Source organism: Hyla sarda, chromosome 3 (assembly GCF_029499605.1).
Source record: "Hyla sarda isolate aHylSar1 chromosome 3, aHylSar1.hap1, whole genome shotgun sequence".
Classification (NCBI taxonomy): Eukaryota; Metazoa; Chordata; class Amphibia; order Anura; family Hylidae; genus Hyla; species Hyla sarda.
Genome location: NC_079191.1, coordinates 24,862,814 through 24,882,605, shown reverse-complemented (window position 1 = coordinate 24,882,605; position 19,792 = coordinate 24,862,814). Strand labels below are relative to the sequence as shown.

The following is a 19,792-nucleotide window of genomic DNA, read 5'->3' as shown; positions in this document are numbered from 1 at the left end:
CAAGAATATAACTACTATAATACTGCCTCCTATATACAAGAATATAACTACTATAATACTGCTCCTATATACAAGAATATAACTACTATAATACTGCTCCTATACACAAGAATATAACTACTATAATACTGCTTATATATACAAGAATATAACTACTATAATACTGCTCCTATATACAAGAATATAACTACTATAATACTGCTCCTATATACAAGAATATAACTACTATAATATGAATAAGAGAAGAAGAAATGAAGATACTGCACTCACCCACTGTATGTACTTGAAGATGTAGATTTATTCAGATCCTTGGAGATGGATCCGTAAGGTGGAGGACATGGAGGGGGATGAACGCCAGGACTAGTTTCGCGCCGAGCGGCGCTTCCTCTGACTGGATTCCTAGGTAATCCAGTCAGAGGAAGCGCCGCTCGGCGCGAAACTAGTCCTGGTGTTCATCCCCCTCCATGTCCTCCACCTTACGGATCCATCTCCAAGGATCTGAATAAATCTACATCTTCAAGTACATACAGTGGGTGAGTGCAGTATCTTCATTTCTTCTTCTCTTATTCATATTTATGGACTACCGAATTTATACCTGCACCCCCAGAGATTTTGTATACCTGAAGCTCCAAGACAACACCTCCACGAATAGGCTGTTACTTAGGGAGTTCAGTCACTGGTGCCACTCACCTCTCTCCACTAAGATTAATATAACTACTATAATACTGCTCCTATACACAAGAATATAACTACTATAATACTGCTCCTATATACAAGAATATACGGTAACTACTATAATACTGATCCTATATACAAGAATATAACTACTATAATACTGCCTACTATATACAAGAATATAACTACTATAATACTGGTTCTATATACAAGAATATAAGTACTATAATACTGCTCCTATATACAAGAATATAACTACTATAATACTGCTCCTATATACAAGAATATAACTACTATAATACTGCTCCTATGTATATACAAGAATATAAGTACTTTAATACTGCTCCTATATACAAGAATACAACTACTATAATACTGCTCCTATGTACAAGAATATAACTACTATAATTCTGCCCCTATATATACAAGAATATAACGACTATAATACTGCTCCTATATACAAGAATATAACTACTATAATACTGCTCCTATATACAAGAATATAACTACTATAATACTGCCTCCTGTGTACAAGAATATAACTACTATAATACTGCTCCTATATACAAGAATATAACTACTATAATACTGCTCCTATATACAAGAATATAACGACTATAATACTGCTCATATATATACACAAGAATATAACTACTATAATACTGCTCCTACTTAAACAGAAGTAATTTACAAATCTGTTTAACTTTCTGGCACCAGTTGATTAAAAAAAATGTTTTCCAGAGGAGTACCCCTTTAATGCACTTTGGAGCATGCTTCAGATTCTTCCTGTAACAATTATTCTTTAACTCCTAATAAATTATGGTCCTTACTAGTGTTGAGCGTGAATATTTAACCCCTTAAGGACCAAGGACGTACCGGTACGTCCTTGGTCCTGCTCTTCTGATATAACGCGGGGTTACACAGTAACCCCGCGTCATATCACGGCGGGCCCAGCGTCATAGTGAAGCCGGGACCCGCCTCTAATAGCGCGCAGTGCCGATCGCGGCGCCGCGCACTATTAACCCTTTAGCCGCGCGCTCAGAGCTGAGCCGCGCGGCTAAAAGTGAAAGTGAAAGTTGCCGGCTAGCTCAGTCGGGCTGTTCGGGATAGCCGCGGCTAATCGCGGCATCCCGAACAGCTGACAGGACAGCAGGAGGGCCCCTTCCTGCCTCCTCGCTGTCCGATCGCCGAATGACTGCTCAGTGCCTGAGATCCAGGCATGAGCAGTCATGCGTCAGAATCGTTGATCACTGGTTTCTTATGAGAAACCAGTGATCAACATAGAAGATCAGTGTGTGCAGTGTTATAGGTCCCTATGGGATAACAATGATCAGTATAAGAGATCAGTGTGTGCAGTGTTATAGGTCCCTATGGGATCTATAACACTGCAAAAAAAAAGTGGAAAAAAAAAGTGAATAAAGATCATTTAACTCCTCCCCTATTAAAAGTTTGAATCACCCCCCTTTTCCAATAAAAAAAAAACACAGTGTAAATAAAAATAAAAATAAACATATATGGTATCACCGCGTGCAGAAATGTCCGAATTATAAAAATATATCATTAATTAAACCGCTCGGTCAATGGCGTGCGCGCAAAAAAATTCCAAAGTCCAAAATAGTGCATTTTTGGTCACTTTTTATATCATTTAAAAATGAATAAAAAGCGATCAATAAGTCATATCAATACAAAAATGGTACCGTTAAAAACTTCAGATCACGGCGCAAAAAATGAGCCCTCATACCGCCCCATACACGGAAAAATAAAAAAAGTTATAGGGGTCAGAAGATGACAATTTTAAACGTATTACTTTTCCTGCATGTAGTTATGATTTTTTCCAGAAGTCCGACAAAATCAAACCTATATAAGTAGGGGATCATTTTAATCGTATGGACCTACAGAATAAAGATAAGGTGTCATTTTTACCGAAAAATGTACTACGTAGAAACGGAAGCCCCCAAAATTTGCAAAACAGCGTTTTTTTTTTCAATTTTGTCGCACAATGATTTTTTTTCCCGCTTCACCGTAGATTTTTGGGCAAAATGACTAATGTCATTACAAAGTAGAATTGGTGGCGCAAAAAATAAGCCATCATATGGATTTTTAGGTGCAAATTTGAAAGAGTTATGATTTTTTAAAGGCAAGGAGCAAAAAACGAAAATGCAAAAACGGAAAAAAACCCGGTCCTTAAGGGGTTAAAATGCAAATTTTTACCGCAAATATAGTGATATATATTCGTAATGACGAATATTCGCATTATTAAATGCAAATTTGTGTGAATATTGTTGCAAATATCAGCATTTCCAAACTGGACACTGATCCCTCCCTTCTTTTAGGTGAAAGATATAATTGCGCATGCACACTATACGAATTTCATTACGAATTTTCGCAAACATAGCAAATATGCAAATTTCATTAACATAGGACGAATATTCATCCATATATTTGCGAAATATCGTGAATTCGAATATGGCCGCTGCCGCTCATCACTAATCCTTACTTAGTAGCAGAACTATAACAGCGGTTCTAGAGGGTCCTAAAAAAAAATCTTAAATATGTGTATCTGATGGACCTTAACTGAGGACAGGAACTGAGGGGAACCTTAACTGAGAACAGCTTAGAGCTGAGCATGGTGAAAATATTTCTGTCTGCGCCAATTCAGGCCCGGTCCACACCATATTCAGGTTGTACGGTAGGTTGATGGTATACGTTTGGATATGGCATACCGAGGCAGACCTGTTGACTTTAATGGTCCAAATGTAGCCTACCGACTATTTTAGGTCTATCTTGGAACTCAACTTCACCACATTTTAGAGCTTAAACAAGCAGTAAATGGGGCCATAGAGTGTTGGGTCTCACCTCAGATTCTCCTTGATCTTCTCACTATCCACCTCTTTCATGAATTGTTGTATCAAATTTTCATCCAGATCTTGTGCAAGGTCCTTCACCCACGTTGGATTTGTGTCTGTATTACCTGAAATACCGAAATGGCCGATCAAGAGTCCAATGGCCAGTATGACCGCAGCCCCGAAAGAGATCCCCACCACTTTCCACCAATTCATGGTGCCTCAGCCTCAGAGATGTCCCTTGTTCTTCACTCTATATACCTCTCATACCAGCCCTGTGCTAAGATATTATCAGCAGATCTTCACTGAGATAAGAAGACCTTATTCATAAGAACATTAGGAACATGGTTAAAGATTATCAGGTTTAATTCCTTGGTCCCATCTCTCGTGAGTGCCCTTTGCACACTTGTTGCAGACTTGTTGTAGGGAAATTGAGCTAACTATTCGAGAGATAATCTTTTTATTAACTCCATAAAATAGATAATGACACATGAACTATGGCCCAATCTGAGATGTCCTCAAAGGGGGTGTCCAGGATAAGAACAAGGGATTCGGTTTTATTCCTAAAACAGCTATTCCAGGTTGCAGCCCATTCATGTGAATGGAAGTTTCTGCTGGAAGACTTTTTCAATACATAAGTTAGAGACTGAAGTACCCCCGATTGCCACTATCCTTTAGGCTTGCACTATAAACACACATGGGACAGGCATTCTAAAATGGACCTAGTAGTAGTAGTTTTCAAAAAATGCTATGTGCATGGCAACACGTTTCAGGCCATTTACTGTCCCGTGTTCTATCTACTGGGAACCAAAAATATGGAAGCACCATTTGCCAAAAAAGTGGTAATCACCCGGGCTCCTATCGGAGCAGACAAGTTTGTAGTAACGGCTGCGGGCAGTCAACACTATGATGAGGTATATACAACTATGTACACTGCTCAAAAAAATAAAGGGAACACTTAAACAACATAATGTAACTCCAAGTCAATCACACTTCTGTGAAATCACACTGTCCACTCAGGAAGCAACACTGATTGACAATCAATTTCACATGCTGTTGTGCAAATGGAACAGACAACAGGTGGAAATTATAGGCAATGAGCAAGACACCTCCAATAAAGGAGTGGTTCTGCAGGTGGTGACTGCAGACCACTTCTCAGTTCCTATGCCTACTGGCTGATGTTTTGGTCACTTTTGAATGCTGGCGGTGCTTTCACTCTAGCGGTAGCATGAGACGGAGACTACAACCCACACAAGAGGCTCAGGTAGTGCAGCTCATCCAGGATGGCACATCAATGCGAGCTGTGGCAAGGAGGTTTGCTGTGTCTGTCAGCATAGTGTCCAGAGCATGGAGGCGCTACCAGGAGACAGGCCAGTACATCAGGAGATGTGGAGGAGGCCGTAGGAGGGCAACAACCCAGCAGCAGGACCACTAGCTCCGCCTTTCTGCAATGAGGAGCAGGAGGAGCACTGCCAGAGCACTGCAAAATGACCTCCAGCAGGCCACAAATATGCATGTGTCCACTCATACGCTTCGAAACAGACTCCATGAGGGTGGTATGAGGGCCCGATGACCACAGGTGGGGGTTGTGCTTACAGCCCAACACCGTGCAGGACGTTTGGCATTTGCCAGAGAACACCAAAATTGGCAAATTCGCCACTTGCACCCTGTGCTCTTCACAGATGAAAGCAGGTTCACACAGAGCACATGTGACAGATGTGACAGAGTCTGTAGACACCATGGAGAACGTTCTGCTGCCTGCAACATCCTCCAGCATGACGGTTTGGTGGTGGGTCAGTAATGGTGTGGGGTGGCATTTCTTTGGGGGGCTGCACAGCCCTTCATGTGCTTGCCAGCCGTAGCCTGACTGCCATTAGGTACCGAGATGAGATCCTCAGACCCCTTGTGAGACCATATGCTGGTGCGGTTGGCCCTGGGTTCCTCCTAATGCATGACAATGCTAGACCTCATGTGGCTAGAGTGTGTCAGCAGTTCCTGCAAGCGGAAGGCATTGATGCTATGGACTGGCCCGCCCGTTCCCCAGACCTCAATCTGATTGAGTACATCTAGGACATCATGTCTCGCTCCATCCACCGTCGCCACATTGCACCACAGACTGTCCAGGAGTTGGCGGATGCTTTAGTCCAGGTCTGGGAGGACATCCCTCAGGAGACCATCTGCCACCTCATCAGGAGCATGCCCAGGCATTGTAGGGAGATCATACGGGCACGTGGAGGCCACACACACTACTGAGCCTCATTTTGACGTGTTAAGGACATTACATAAAGTTGGATCAGCCTGTAGTGTGGTTTTCCACTTTGATTTTGAGTGTGACTCCATATCCAGACCTCCATGGGTTGATACATTTGATTTCCATTGATAATTTTTGTGTGATTTTGTTGTCAGCACATTCAACTATGTAAAGACGAATGTATTTCATACGATTAGTTCATTTATTCAGATCTATGATGTGTCATCTTAGTGTTCCCTATATTTTTTTTAGCAGTGTATACAGCAGACAGATACAGGTGTTGTGAGCTTCTCCAATGAGCTTCTCCAAATTTTTATCAATTAATTTTATGACACTATCTGGCACTGTATAGTCATGGGCACACTGTATATGGGGTTCCTATGATTCCTCTGTATATGGGCCTCCTATGATAGAGCTGTTAGAGCCTGAACTTTATGGGGAAATATCCATTACGTATGGGAGAGCTTTACTGTGGAGAATCTGCAATTCGCACAGTGTGGCTCATCCAAGTCTTCTTACGATAACGTCATAAGAGTAAGCAAGCATGAGTAACTTGATCCATTACAGCTATAATGGCTTTGGTAATCTTAAAGGGGTTATCCACCATAAGGTGATTTTAGTACGTACCTGGCAAGCAGTAATGGACAGGCCTAGGAAGGGTCTGTGCTTGTCTTGGGGCTAAATGGCTATGTTGTGAGATTACCATAACACACTGGCTAGCTTTTTTTTTTTCAATCAGGGTGCCTACAGCTGTTGCATTAGTTGCAGATTGATCTCTCTCCCACCAAGCGATCGCTCCACCCATTGAAGCAGACAGGCTCCCTGTCATCAGCTGACTAGTGATGTCAAATCTCGGCCGCATTGTAACCAGGGAAAAATCTGAGACAACAGTAATTTGGTATGCTGTTAAAAATAAATATCGTGGTGAAAATCACAGAAGAATTGTGAGAAAACCGTCACACACAGGTACAGACACTATATTATGAGCTACACTAACTTTACAGCCCCTGCAGGATAGTCAAATAAAAAAAATTCCTGGAATAACCCTTTAACTGCTTCCACAGGACAATACCACTGGAACACGATATTTGCAGTGCCTGTGGTCACACTTACATGGCTTTTTATATGGTTCTTGTGATGATTCTGTTCACATGACACTGTGGATATTAGGCTGACAAACAGGCAGTAAAAATAATATAGGACAGGTCAATAAAAAAAAAAAGAGATAAGGAATCGACTACAGAAGTGAATGAGCAGATAGGAGATGCAACAGGGAAATAAAGAGGAGCTTACAGTCACATTACAAGGTGCCGACCAGTGGGATCTTTTTAGAGCCCCTGGCAGCGGCAGTTCGCTCCTCTACTTCTATTAAGGGGATCGCTAGGGGTTCCCTGACCAAGAAGAATTCTTTATATGCAGACGATACCTTAGTGTACTTAGCTGATGTTGGGAACTCCCTAGATGCTCTATTTTGTCTGTTGGAGAGGTTTGGGGAGGTCTCGGGTCTGCGGGTTCATTGGGCTAAATCATCCATAATGTCCATGTCCCGAGCAGGGGTTCTGCCTTCTGTCCTTCCTAATGGGTTACAAGCAGTGTCCCGCTTCAAATACTTGGTAGTGGAGGTGTCCCCTAACAATTCTGAGTTTATGGCCCTTAATTTGGATCCCCTACTTAATACTACACTTACTTGTTTACAGACGTGGGACTCCTTGCCCTTGTCCTTGGCTGGCAGGGTCAATATTTTTAAAATGATCTTTCTCCCCAAGTTTCTGTACCTCTTTCACTTGTCCCCTATTATTCCTCCCAGGGTTTTTTATTTTGTCAAGCTTAACCGAGCTTTGAGATCCTTCTACTGGCAGAATAAACCTCTGAGGTTGGGACAGGCTCTGCTCCAGTCGAGGGGGGGGACTAGCTGCCCCTAATATGCATAATAATTTTCTGGCCCCACAGCTGGTGTATGTGGCCTGGTGGATAGACCTGGACCTTTCAAATACCTTCACAACTTTGGCGGGGGTTCTCCTGGGCTCTTATGAGACGCTGAAAACACGTTATACAGGTATGTTCCCTCTCTCTTTGCCGTCCCCTATTAAGACGGTGGCTGCGGTTTGGTCGGTGGCTACCAGACGTTTCCCTCAGCCGGTTGTTACTCCAAGAGCACCCCTGTGGGGCAATCCACATTTGGACCACCTACGGGAGTTGGAGGCAGCTCCCGGGGAATCAGATTTGCCATGCATCTGTTTGGAGAGGACTGTGTCTTCCCTTCCTTTGCTGAGGTTAGAGAGCGTTTTACTGTCCCTCAGGATGCCCACTTTAGGTATCTTCAGTCGCGACATGCGGTCTCTGCGCAGTTTGATTACCTGAAGGTTACCCCTGTGTTTAATGAGCTGGAATTGCTCCTGGGGACCACCGACAAATCCTGTACACTTTATTAGCCATTCTATTAAAAGAATAAAAAACTGGTCATCGACGTAGTCCAACATATGTGACATAGTCCTCTGCATATATGTATCTTAAAAACAAAAATAGAAAACACAAAAAGTGTCATGTACATTTCGGATACTCTCTTCAGTAGGGGATAGCACCCACAAAATTATGTCAAGCTGTGTTCATACATTTATACATATGTGGTGAACCACCGGGTGTAATGGCGGGACCACGGGTGTAGCGGTGTGAGTGGTGGGATCAGATGGTATTAACCCCAGGGACTGGATGGTATTAACCCCTAGTGTTCGTGACGCCAGTGTGGTTCTCGGGTCCCGCTTGGCTGCCATGTCATGAAGACTTCCCTGCATACATCCTTCCCAGTATTGTGTCACAGAATCAGAGTTGAGTGAGTTTGGTAATGTCTATAAAAAGAACCTCAGAGAATGCTAAATTCAGTAAGGCTTAGTTTCCACTTTGGTTTTTTTCTGGCAGTTTTTGGAAAACTGCCACTGCAGTTTTTGAGCCAAAGCCATAAATGTATTCAAAAGGAATAGGACATATAAAGGAAGGACTTATACTTATCCTCCCTTATGGATCCACTTCTGGCTCAAAAACTGCAGTGGCAGTTTTCCAAAAACTAAGTGGAAACTTAGCCTAAAGCTGCTAAGAACAACATATAAAAGGACAGTGACCAAATATCCATTCTTCTGGCTAAAAATAATCTGTAACATTTCAAGCTGTACCAAAGCAACTGTATTTGCAAAAGAAGTTTTAGTAAAGTTGCACAAGAAGTTTCACAAAATCTTAGTGCCCAGAGGTCTCATTCCTGTTTTTTTCCATTGGGAAAAGACAAAAGATAATAGCTTTGTTAAAGGAAACACCGGGTTAGCTACACCACTCTGCCATGTGACATATCAGTTAGAGTACAACAACTCCCAGCTGACTGGTATCAGAATTGTCCCTGAAACCCACACTACAAGTGAGTACACCAATAGAGACAAAAGCAAACCAATGGAAGAGCAAGAAATAGTGGGTTAATAGGGTGCACCCCTTACATGCTAAAGGCCCCTGTTGTACCTCTGATTTCAGTCATGTTCTGAAAACATTCCTGTACTGGGAGAATGTGGTGCTGCAGGGATGGAACCTGACAGTCCAAGCTTCAGGAGCAAGAACTGTAGAGGCACCTGGTTTATCACCCGCTAATTGATGTCAGGGGTGTTTGCATTAGATTACCCCATTCACCCAATCTCTCGCAGTTGTGCCAATTCATCAGTGATTGTATTCCTTTAGAACATTACATATACAGAAAAAAAAAAAAAAGTATATATATATATACACACACACTGCTCAAAAAAATAAAGGGAACCCTAAGATAACACATCCTAGATCTGAATGAACTAATCATATGAAATACTTTCGTCTTTACATAGTTGAATGTGCTGAAAACAAAATCACACAACAATTATCAATGGAAATCAAATTTATTAACCCATGGAGGTCTGGATATGGAGTCACACTCAAAATCACAGTGGAAAACTACACTACGGGCTGATCCAACCTTGATGTTATGTCCTTAAAACAAGTCAATATGAGGCTCGGTAGTGTGTGGGGCCTCCACGTGCCCTTATGACCTCCCTACAACGCCTGGGCATGCTCCTGATGAGGTGGAGGATGATCTCCTGAGGGATGTCCTCCCAGACCTGGACTAAAGCATCCGCCAACTCCTGGACAGTCTGTGGTGCAACGTGGCATTGTGGATGGAGTGAGATATGATGTCCCAGATGTTCTCAATCGGATTCAGGTCTTGGGAATGGGCGGGCCAGTGCATAGCACCAATGCCTTCCTCTTGCAGGAACTGCTGACACACTCCAACCGGTCATGCTGGAGGATGTTACAGGCAGCAGAATGTTCTCCACTGCGTCTCCAGACTCTGTCATGTCTCTCACATGTGCTCAGTGCGAACCTGCTTTCATCTGTGAAGAGCGCAGGACACCAGTGGCAAATTTGCCAATCTTGGTGTTCTCTGGCAAATGACAAACGTTCTGCCCTCATACCACCCTCACAGAGTCTGTTTATGACCGTTTGAGTGGACACATGCACATTTGTGGCCTGCTGGAGGTAATTTTTCAGGGCTCTGTCAGTGCTCCTCCTGCTCCTCCTTGCACAAAGGTGGAGGTAGGGGTCCTGCTGCTGGGTTGTTGCCCTCCTATGGTCTCCTCTATGTCTCCTGATGTACTGGCCGGTCTCCTGGTAGCGCCTCCATGCTCTGGACACTACGCTGACAGACTCAGCAAACCTTCTTGCCACAGCTCGCATTGATGTGCCATCCTGGATGAGCTGCTCTACCTGAGCCACTTGTGTGGGTTGTAGACTCCGTCTCATGCTACCGCTAGAGTGAAAGCACCGCCAGCATTCAAAAGTGATCAAAACATCAGCCAGGAAGCATAGGAACTGAGAAGTAGTCTGTTGTCACCACCTGCAGAACCACTCCTTTATTGGGGGTGTCTTGCTCATTGCCTATAATTTCCACCTGTTGTCTGTTCCATTTGCACAACAGCATGTGAAATTGATTGTCAATCAGTGTTCTTCCTGAGTGGACAGTGTGATTTCACAGAAGTGTCATTGACTTGGAGTTACATTGTGTAGTTTAAGTATTCCCTTCATTTTTTTTGAGCAGTATATATATATATATATATATATATATATATATATATATATATACATTTGAGGACACATTAGGGCACATAGGGCACCACCTCCATCTTGGGTTATCCCTTCCTTGGGAAGAACCTTCTTGTTTAGGCTGGTTCTTCCCATGGCCTAGCATTTATTTTTTGTTATGCCTCTGGTTGTCACAACTTTAATGGATTGTCTATGCATTGCTAATCTCTAGGACCCACATAATCCGTGCCCTAAAAATTAAGTGGTCACTCATGAGTGGCTCCTCTATAACTACTATAGACATAAGAGAAGATGGTCATTCACATATGCACGGACATTTCTCCTATATGTAACTGATACAGGTTTTGAGGTTTGTCCAGGTCTTACAGTTGCGGGGCGGTTTTTAGAAAAAGTGTGCTTCCAAGCTAAACAAAAAAATGTGTCCCCCACATGCTGAAGTGTTGTACTGACACACCGTCACATTGAGTCAACTCTGAAGGTGATAAGCAGACAGTGGTGATTTCTAGGGCTTACTGGGATGTTTCTAGGGTTTCAAAAGATCAAGTGGACAAGCCACAATGTATATCCCCCTTATCCCACACAGAAAAATGTATACATTTTAAAGGGGTTTAGAGGGTACTAGGTGATAAATCAAATGCCCAAGGGCCACTCAAGGGCGGAAGGCTTGACAATAAGTATTATTTATTAGGGCTTCTTTACATTGCCGCCGGGCTCTGTTATACAGAGCTTCATTGGCAAGTTCTTCGGAATGATGGGAGTTTAACATAGAAAAAAATAGCGCATGCTAAACTCCGGTAAATTACCTGATCCCCAATGGACCCTATTGAATTCAATGTGATCTTCCGGGACCTGATGGAGTCCGTTGTGCTCCGACCCATTTTTGGGGCCATTCGGAGCAAAAAGAGAGCCTAACGGGCCCTTGACAGGACAGAGCACAACAGCAATGTGAACTTAACCTTACACAGGAATACAGTGGGGCAAAGTATTTAGTCAGCCACCAATTGTGCAAGTTCTCCCACTTAAAAAAATGAGAGGCTGTAATTTTCATCATAGGTATAACCTCAACTATGAGAGACATAATTGGAAAAAAAATCCATAAAATCACATTGTCCGATTTTTAAAGACTTTATTTGCAAATTATGGTGGAACATAAGTATTTGGTCAATAACAAAAGTTCATCTCAATACTTTGTTATATACCCTTTGTTGGCAATGACAGAGGTCAAATGTTTTCTGTAAGTCTTCACAAGGTTTTCACACACTGTTGCTGGTATTTTGGCCCATTTCTCTATGCAGATCTCCTTTAGAGCAGTGATATTTTGGGACTGCCGCTGGGCAACACGGACTTTCAACTCCCTCCAAAGGTTTTATATGGGGTTGAGGTCTGGAGACTGGCTAGGCCACTCCAGGACCTTGAAATGCTTCTTACAAAGCCACTCCTTCATTGCCCAGGCTGTGTGTTTGGGATCATTGTCATGCTGAAAGACCCAGCCACGTTTCAACTTCAATTCCCTTGCTGATGGAAGGAGGTTTTCACTCAAAATCTCACAATACATGGCCTCATTCATTCTTTTTTTTTTACATGGATCAGTCATCCTGGTCCCTTTGCTGAAAAAAAGCCCCAAAGCATGATGTTTCCACCCCCCTACTTCACAGTAGGTATGGTGTTCTTTGGATGCAACTCAGCATTCTTCCTCCTCCAAACAAGATGGGTTGAGTTATTACCAAAAAGTTCTACTTTGGTTTCATCTGACCATATCACATTCTCCCAATCCTCTTCTGGATCATCCAAATGCTCTCTAGCAAACTTCAGACAGGCCGGATATGTACTGGCTTAAGCAAGGGGACACGTCTGGCACTGCATGATTTGAGTCCCTGGCGGGGTAGTGTGTTACTCATGGTAGCCTTTGTTACTTTGGTCCCAGCTCTCTTCAGGTCATTTAGAAGTTCCCCCCATGTGGTTCTGGGATTTTTGCTCACCGTTCTTGTGATGATTTTGACACCATGGGGTGAGATCTTGCGTGGAGCCCCAGATCGAGGGAGATGATCAGTGGTTTTGTATGTCTTCTGTTTTCTAATAATTGCTCCCACAGTTGATTTCTTCACACAAAGCTGCTTGCCTCTTGCAGATTCAGTCTTCCCAGCCTGGTGCAGGTCTACAATTTTGTTTCTGGTGTCCTTCGACAGCTCTTTGGTCTTGGCCATAGTGGAGTTTGGAGTGTGACTGTATGAGGTTGTGGACTGGTGTCTTTTATACTGATAACAAGTTCAAACAGGTGCCATTAATACAGGTAAAGAGTGGATGACAGAGGAGACTCTTAAAGAAATCTTGCTTATTTGTAGGTGACCAAATACTTATTTTACCGAGGAATTTACAAATTAATTCATTAGAAATCCTACAATGTGATTTCCTGTATTCTTTTCCCCCATTCTGTCTCTCATAGTTGAGGTATACCTATGATGAACATTGCAGACCTCTCTCATCTTTTAAAGCGGCTGATTAAATACTTTTTTGCCCCACTGTATATCGGGAGATCACCAGTATGAGCTAGTAACCATGATCAGTATTGAGCTGCCTCAGCTTTACGTGAAGGAATGTCATAATGCCATGATTGTTGAGCAAACATAGGACTGAACTAACCCGACAGACTAGACTGACTGGTGACTACAGCTCATCCACTAATGATCATTATCAGGGTCTAATGATGTGTATAATACTCCACAAGAATACATAAAACTATTCTTATATAAAGGAGTGCTGTACACTACTTAAAGGAGTAGTCCAGTAGTGAACAAATGGTGAACAACTTATCCCCTATCCTAAGGATAGGGGATAAGTTGCAGATCGTGGGGGGTCCGACCGCTGGGGCCCCCGCGATCTCCTGTACGGCAGCCCGCGCGAAGGGGGCGCGTCGACCCCCACACGAAGCGGCGGCCGACACGCCCCCTCAATACAACTCTATGGCAGAGCCAGAGCGCTGCCTTCGGCAATCTCCGGCTCTGCCATAGCGATGTATTGAGGGGGCGTGTCAGCCGCCGCTTCGTGCGGGGGTCGACACCCGATATCTAGCCGGAGAGCCGGTCGGACCCCCTGCAATCTCAAACTTATTCCCTATCCTTAGGATAGGGGATACGTTTTTCACCACTGGACTACCCCTTTAACCCTTAATTATATGTGCTAATAAAATAATCTGCACAATACAGTCCAAAGCGGATCATGACGGAAAGTTGACCTTCACCATCAACAGATCAGTTCCCTAGTAGAGGAGCTAAACACAACATTTAGGTCAACTCTTTACATACACAGTTCATATGGATGGTGAACCGACAGTACAGTACGCAAAAAAGAGATATAAAATGTGTCCTCACCCATTCCTGAGTGAGAATCATTGTTGACCAGGTGTCTCTGGACAGAGAGTGGGACCTTCCCCACTCGCTCAGGGACTGTAGTGGCTGCTCCTACCCTGGTCTACACCTTGGACTAATTGGTTGCTATAGGCAACATTTCCTCTGGACAGGTTTTGATAATCTTCCCCCATCTTTTTTTTAAAACCGTAATAATTACATCCATAAAATAAAACTACATATGAACGGTGCAGCACTTTCCCATTGAACTCAAAAAACTTTAACAGGAAAAATAAGTATGTAAAATAATTGTTATTTTAAGGAGTAATATATCCGCGTTATGTCTCAAAGTACACCCCTAAAAATGCAAACAATAGCCCTAACCCCTTAACAGGGTACTCCGCTGGTCAGCGTTTGGAACAAACTGTTCCGAACGCTGGAGCCGGCGCCAGGGGCTTGTGACATCATAGCCCCTCCCCCTCGTGACATCATGCCCTGCCCCCTCAATGCAAGTCTATGGGAGGGGGCGTGACGGCTGTCACGCCCCCTCCCATAGACTTGCATTGAGGGGGCGGGGAGGGTGACATCATGAGGGGGCGGGGCTATGACAAAAGAAGCTCCCGATGCCGACTCCAGCTTTCGGAACAGTTTGTTTCAAACGCAGAGCAGCGGAGTACCCCTTAACCCCTTAAGGACTCAGGGTTTTTCAGTTTTTGCACTTTCGTTTTTTCCTCCTTACCTTTTAAAAATCATAACCCTTTCAATTTTCCACCTAAAAATCCATATGATGGCTTATTTTTTGCGTCACAAATTCTACTTTCCTGTGATATTAGTCATTTTACCCAAACATTCACGGCGAAATGGAAAAAAAATCATTGTGCGACAAAATAGAAAAAAAAACGCCATTTTGTAAATTTGGGGGGCTTCCGTTTCTAGGCAGTGCATATTTTGGTAAAAATGACACCTTATCATTATTCTGTAGGTCCATACGGTTAAAATGATACCCTACTTATATAGGTTTGATTTTGTCGTACTTCTGGAAAAAATCATAACTACATGCAGGAAAATTTATATGTTTAAAAATGTCATCTTCTGACCCCTATAACTTTTTTATTTTTCCACGTACGGGGCGGTATGAGGACTCATTTTTTGCGCCGTGATCTGAAGTTTTTATCGGTATGATTTTTGTTTTGATCAGACTTTTTGATCACTTTTTATTCATTTTTTAATGGTATAAAAAGTGACCAAAAATACGCTTTTTTGGATTTTTGAATTTTTTTGCACGTACGCCATTGACCGTACGGTTTAATTAATGATATATTTTTATAGTTCGGACATTTACACATGCGGCGATACCACATATGTTTATTTTTTTTTTATTTACACTGTTTTATTTCTTTTATGGGAAAAGGGGGGTGATTCAAACTTTTATTAGGGAAGGGGTTAAATGACCTTTATTAACCCCTTTATTAAATGACCTTTATAACACTGCACACACTGATCTCTCATGCTGATCACTGGCGTGTATTAACACGCCTGTGATCAGTGTTATCAGCGCTTGACTGCTCCTGCCTGGATCTCAGGCACGGTGCAGTCATTCGTCGATCGGACCCCGAGGAGGCAGGTAAGGTCCCTCCCGGTGTCCTGTAAGCTGTTCGGGACACCGCGATTTCACTGTGGCGGTCCCGAACAGCCCGACTGAGCAGCCGGGATACTTTCACTTCAGACGCGGCGGTCAGCTTTGATCGCCGCGTCTGAAGGGTTAATACAGGACATCACCGCGATCGGTGATGTCCTGTATTAGCCGCAGGTCCCGGCCGTTGATAGCCGCCGGGACCGACCCGATATGACGCGGGGACACCGCGTGACCCCGCGTCATATCGTGACAGCCGGCGGAGGACGTAAATATACGTCCTGCGTCGTTAAGGACCAGGACAACTTTTGTTTTTGCCCTTTTATTTCCTCCTCACCTTCTAAAAATCATAACGCGTTAAATTTTGCACCTACAAACCCATATAAGGGCTTGTTTTTTGCGTCACCCATTGTACTTTGTAATGACATCACTTATTATATAACAAAATCTGCAGTGAAACCAAACAAAAAATTATATGTGGGGGTGAAAAAAAAAAACCAACAACACCATTTTGTAATTTTGGGGGCTTTCGTGTCTACGCAGTGCACTTTTCGGTAAAAATGACACCTTATCTTTATTGTGTAGGTCCATACGGTTACAGGGATACTCAATTTATGTAGGTTTTATTTTATTTCACTACTTTAAAAATATGTAAACTACTTGCACCTTTAAAGGGGTAAGAACATGACTAACAAGTTTCTTTTTCAAGTTTTCTTAGTTTTTTTTTTTTTTTTAACCTAAAACGAAAAAAAAAAAATTATTCAAGTTTGGTATCATTGGAATCATACTGAGCCATAGAATAAATCTGGAATGTCAGATTAACCATATTTTGAACTGCGAAAAAAATATTACCCTACACAATCATGTAATTCCATATTTTTTCAATTTTGCCCTATATATAATTTTTTTCTGCCTTCGTATTACATTGTATGATAACAAAAATAGGTGTATCAGTGGAAAGTACAACTCTTCACGCAGAAAATAAGCCCTAATACAACTTTGTCAGTTAGGGGTTAAAAAAGTTAGGGGTCTTAGAAGGTAAGGAAGAAAGAAACTTGAGCCAGAAAAAAAAAAAGGAAAACTGTAGTGGTATATACCTTATCTCCTCTCCGATGGATAGGCTATAGATCGCGGAGGGGGGGGGGCGACCTCTGGGGCCCCCCGCGATCTCCTGTATGGGGCCCTGGCAGTGCGCTGGAAGGGGACGTGTCTGTTCCCAGCATGACGCGACGGCCGACACCCCCCCCCCCCCCAATATATATTTTTTTAACATAATATTTAATAAGATTAAATACAAATTTACTTAATTTATTTATTTTTTTAATTTATTTATAAATGTATTAATACATTTATTTATTAAATACACATTTATTAAATACAAATTAAAAAAACAAATTTATTGAATGATAATTTATTTATTTAACTTTAAATAAAGATTAAATACAAATGTATTTCATTTATTTATTTTTTAAATGTATTTATAAATGTATTAATACATTTATTTATTAAATACAAATTTATTAAATACAAATAATAAAAAAAAATATTTATTGAATGATAATTTATTTATTAAATTTTTTTTATTTATTTATCATGTTTTACCCTTTAACCCGTGAACTCAATGGGTCCGATGGATAGGGGATCAGTTATATACCTCTACAGTTTTCCTTTAATAATAATATAATAATAATAATGAATATATAATTTAATAATAATTAACAATAATTTAATATAAAAAATTATTATAATGAATAATAATTTTATATATATTTTTTACATAATATTTAATTTATTTATTTCTTAAATGTATTTATAAATGTATTAATACATTTATTTATTAAATACAAATTTATTAAATACAAATAAAAAAATACAAATTTATTGAATGATAATTTATTCATTTTTTATTTATTTATCATGTTTTACCCTTTAACCCGTGAACTCAACGGGTTAAAGGGTAGAACTCCCCCTGTCTGGTTGCATAACTTAATTAATAATAATTAACAATTATTTAATATAAAAAATTATTATAATTAATAATAATTTAATATATTTTTTGACATAATAATTACGGTAATATTAACCCCTTAAGGACTCAGGGTTTTTCCGTTTTTGCACTTTCGTTTTTTCCTCTTTACCTTTTAAAAATCATAACCCTTTCAATTTTTCACCTAAAAATCCATATTATGGCTTATTTTTTGCGTCACCAATTCTACTTTCCAGTGACATTAGTCCTTTTACCCAAAAATTCACGGCGAAATAGAAAGAAAAATCATTGTGTGACAAAATCGAAGAAAAAACGCCATTTTGTAAATTTTGGGGGCTTCCGTTTCTACGCAGTGCATATTTCGGTAAAAATTACACCTTATCATTATTCTGTAGGTCCATACGGTTAAAATGATTCCCTACTTATATAGGTTTGATTTTGTCGTACTTCTGGAAAAAATCATAACTACATGCAGGAAAATTTATACGTTTAAAAATGTCATCTTCTGACCCCTATAACTTTTTTATTTTTCAACGTACAGGGCGGTATGAGGACTCATTTTTTGCGCCGTGATCTGAAGTTTTTATTGGTATGATTTTTGTTTTGATCGGACTTCTTGATCACTTTTTATTCATTTTTTAATAGTATAAAAAGTGACCAAAATACGCTTTTTGTAATTTTTTGCACGTACGCCATTGACCGTGCGGTTTAATTAATGATATATTTTTATAGTTCGGACATTTACGCACGCGGCGATACCACATATGTTTATTTATTTTTTATTTACACTGTTTTATTTTTTTCATGGGAAAAGGGGGGTGATTCAAACTTTTATTAGGGAAGGGGTTAAATGATCTTTATTAACACTTTTTTTTTTACTTTTTTTTGCAGTGTTATAGGTCCCATAGGGACCTATAACACTGCACACACTGATCTCTCCCATAGGGACCTATAACACTGCACACACTGATCTCTCCCATAGGGACCTATAACACTGCACACACTGATCTCTCCCATAGGGACCTATAACACTACACACACTGATCTCCTATGCTGATCACTGGTGTATATTAACACGCCTGTGATCAGCGTTATCGGCGCTTGACTGCTCCTGCCTGGATCTCAGGCATGGAGCAGTCATTCGCCGATCGGACACCAAGGAGGCAGGTAAGGGCCCTCCTGGTGTCCTGCAAGCTGTTCAGCCCCGAACAGCCAGCCTGACTAGCCGGGATACTTTCACTTTCGCTTTAGAAGCGGCGGTCAGCTTTGACAGCGGCTTCTAAAGGGTTAATACCACACATTGCCGCGATCGGCGATGTGTGGTATTAGCCGTGGGTCCCGGCCGTTGATGAGCGCTGGGACCGACGCGATGTGATGCGGGGTCGCGCTGCGACCCCGCTTCATATCACGGGAGCCGGCGCAGGACGTAAATATACGTCCTGCGTCGTTAAGGGGTTAAAATACAAATTTATTGAATTTTTTTTTTATTTAGAAATTTCATAAATGTATTTATTAAATACAAATTCATTACATACAAATTTAAAAAAATACAAATTTATTGAATGATAATTTATTTATTTATATATTTTTTTTATTTATTTATCATGTTTTACCCTTTAACCCATGAACTCAACGGGTTAAAGGGTGAAACTCCCCCTGTCTGGTTCCATAACTTAATTAATAATAATTAACAATTATTTAATATAAAAAATTATTATAATTAATAATAATTTAATATATGTTTTTTACATAATAATTACGGTAATATTGAATACAAATGTATTGAATTTTTTATTTAGAAATGTATTTAGAAATTTAATAAATGTATTTATTAAATACAAATTCATTACATACAAATTTTAAAAAATACAAATTTATTGAATGATAATTTATTTATTTATATATTTTTTTTATTTATTTATCATATTTTACCCTTTAACCCGTGAACTCAAC

The 19,792-nt window shown here is 40.9% G+C and overlaps 1 protein-coding gene across 4 annotated transcripts in view; it reads right to left on the bottom strand.

Annotated features, from left to right (window-relative positions):
• Nucleotides 1-19,792, bottom strand: part of LOC130361201 (aminopeptidase NAALADL1-like) — an 81,440-nt gene that overhangs the window by 59,691 nt on the left and 1,957 nt on the right. For 2 of the 4 annotated variants that reach the window (XR_008890905.1, XM_056563913.1), the window contains exon 1: nucleotides 3,532-3,806. The exons of 1 other annotated variant lie outside the window; for it this stretch is intronic. Coding sequence is in view for 2 of the 3 variants with exons in the window: in XM_056563913.1 (XP_056419888.1) it covers nucleotides 3,532-3,734 (203 nt within the window). In the remaining variant the exon portion in view is untranslated. Of the gene's footprint in view, nucleotides 1-3,531; nucleotides 3,807-19,792 lie in introns of those variants that run through there. One more of the 4 variants, XM_056563914.1, reaches the window with a different exon arrangement.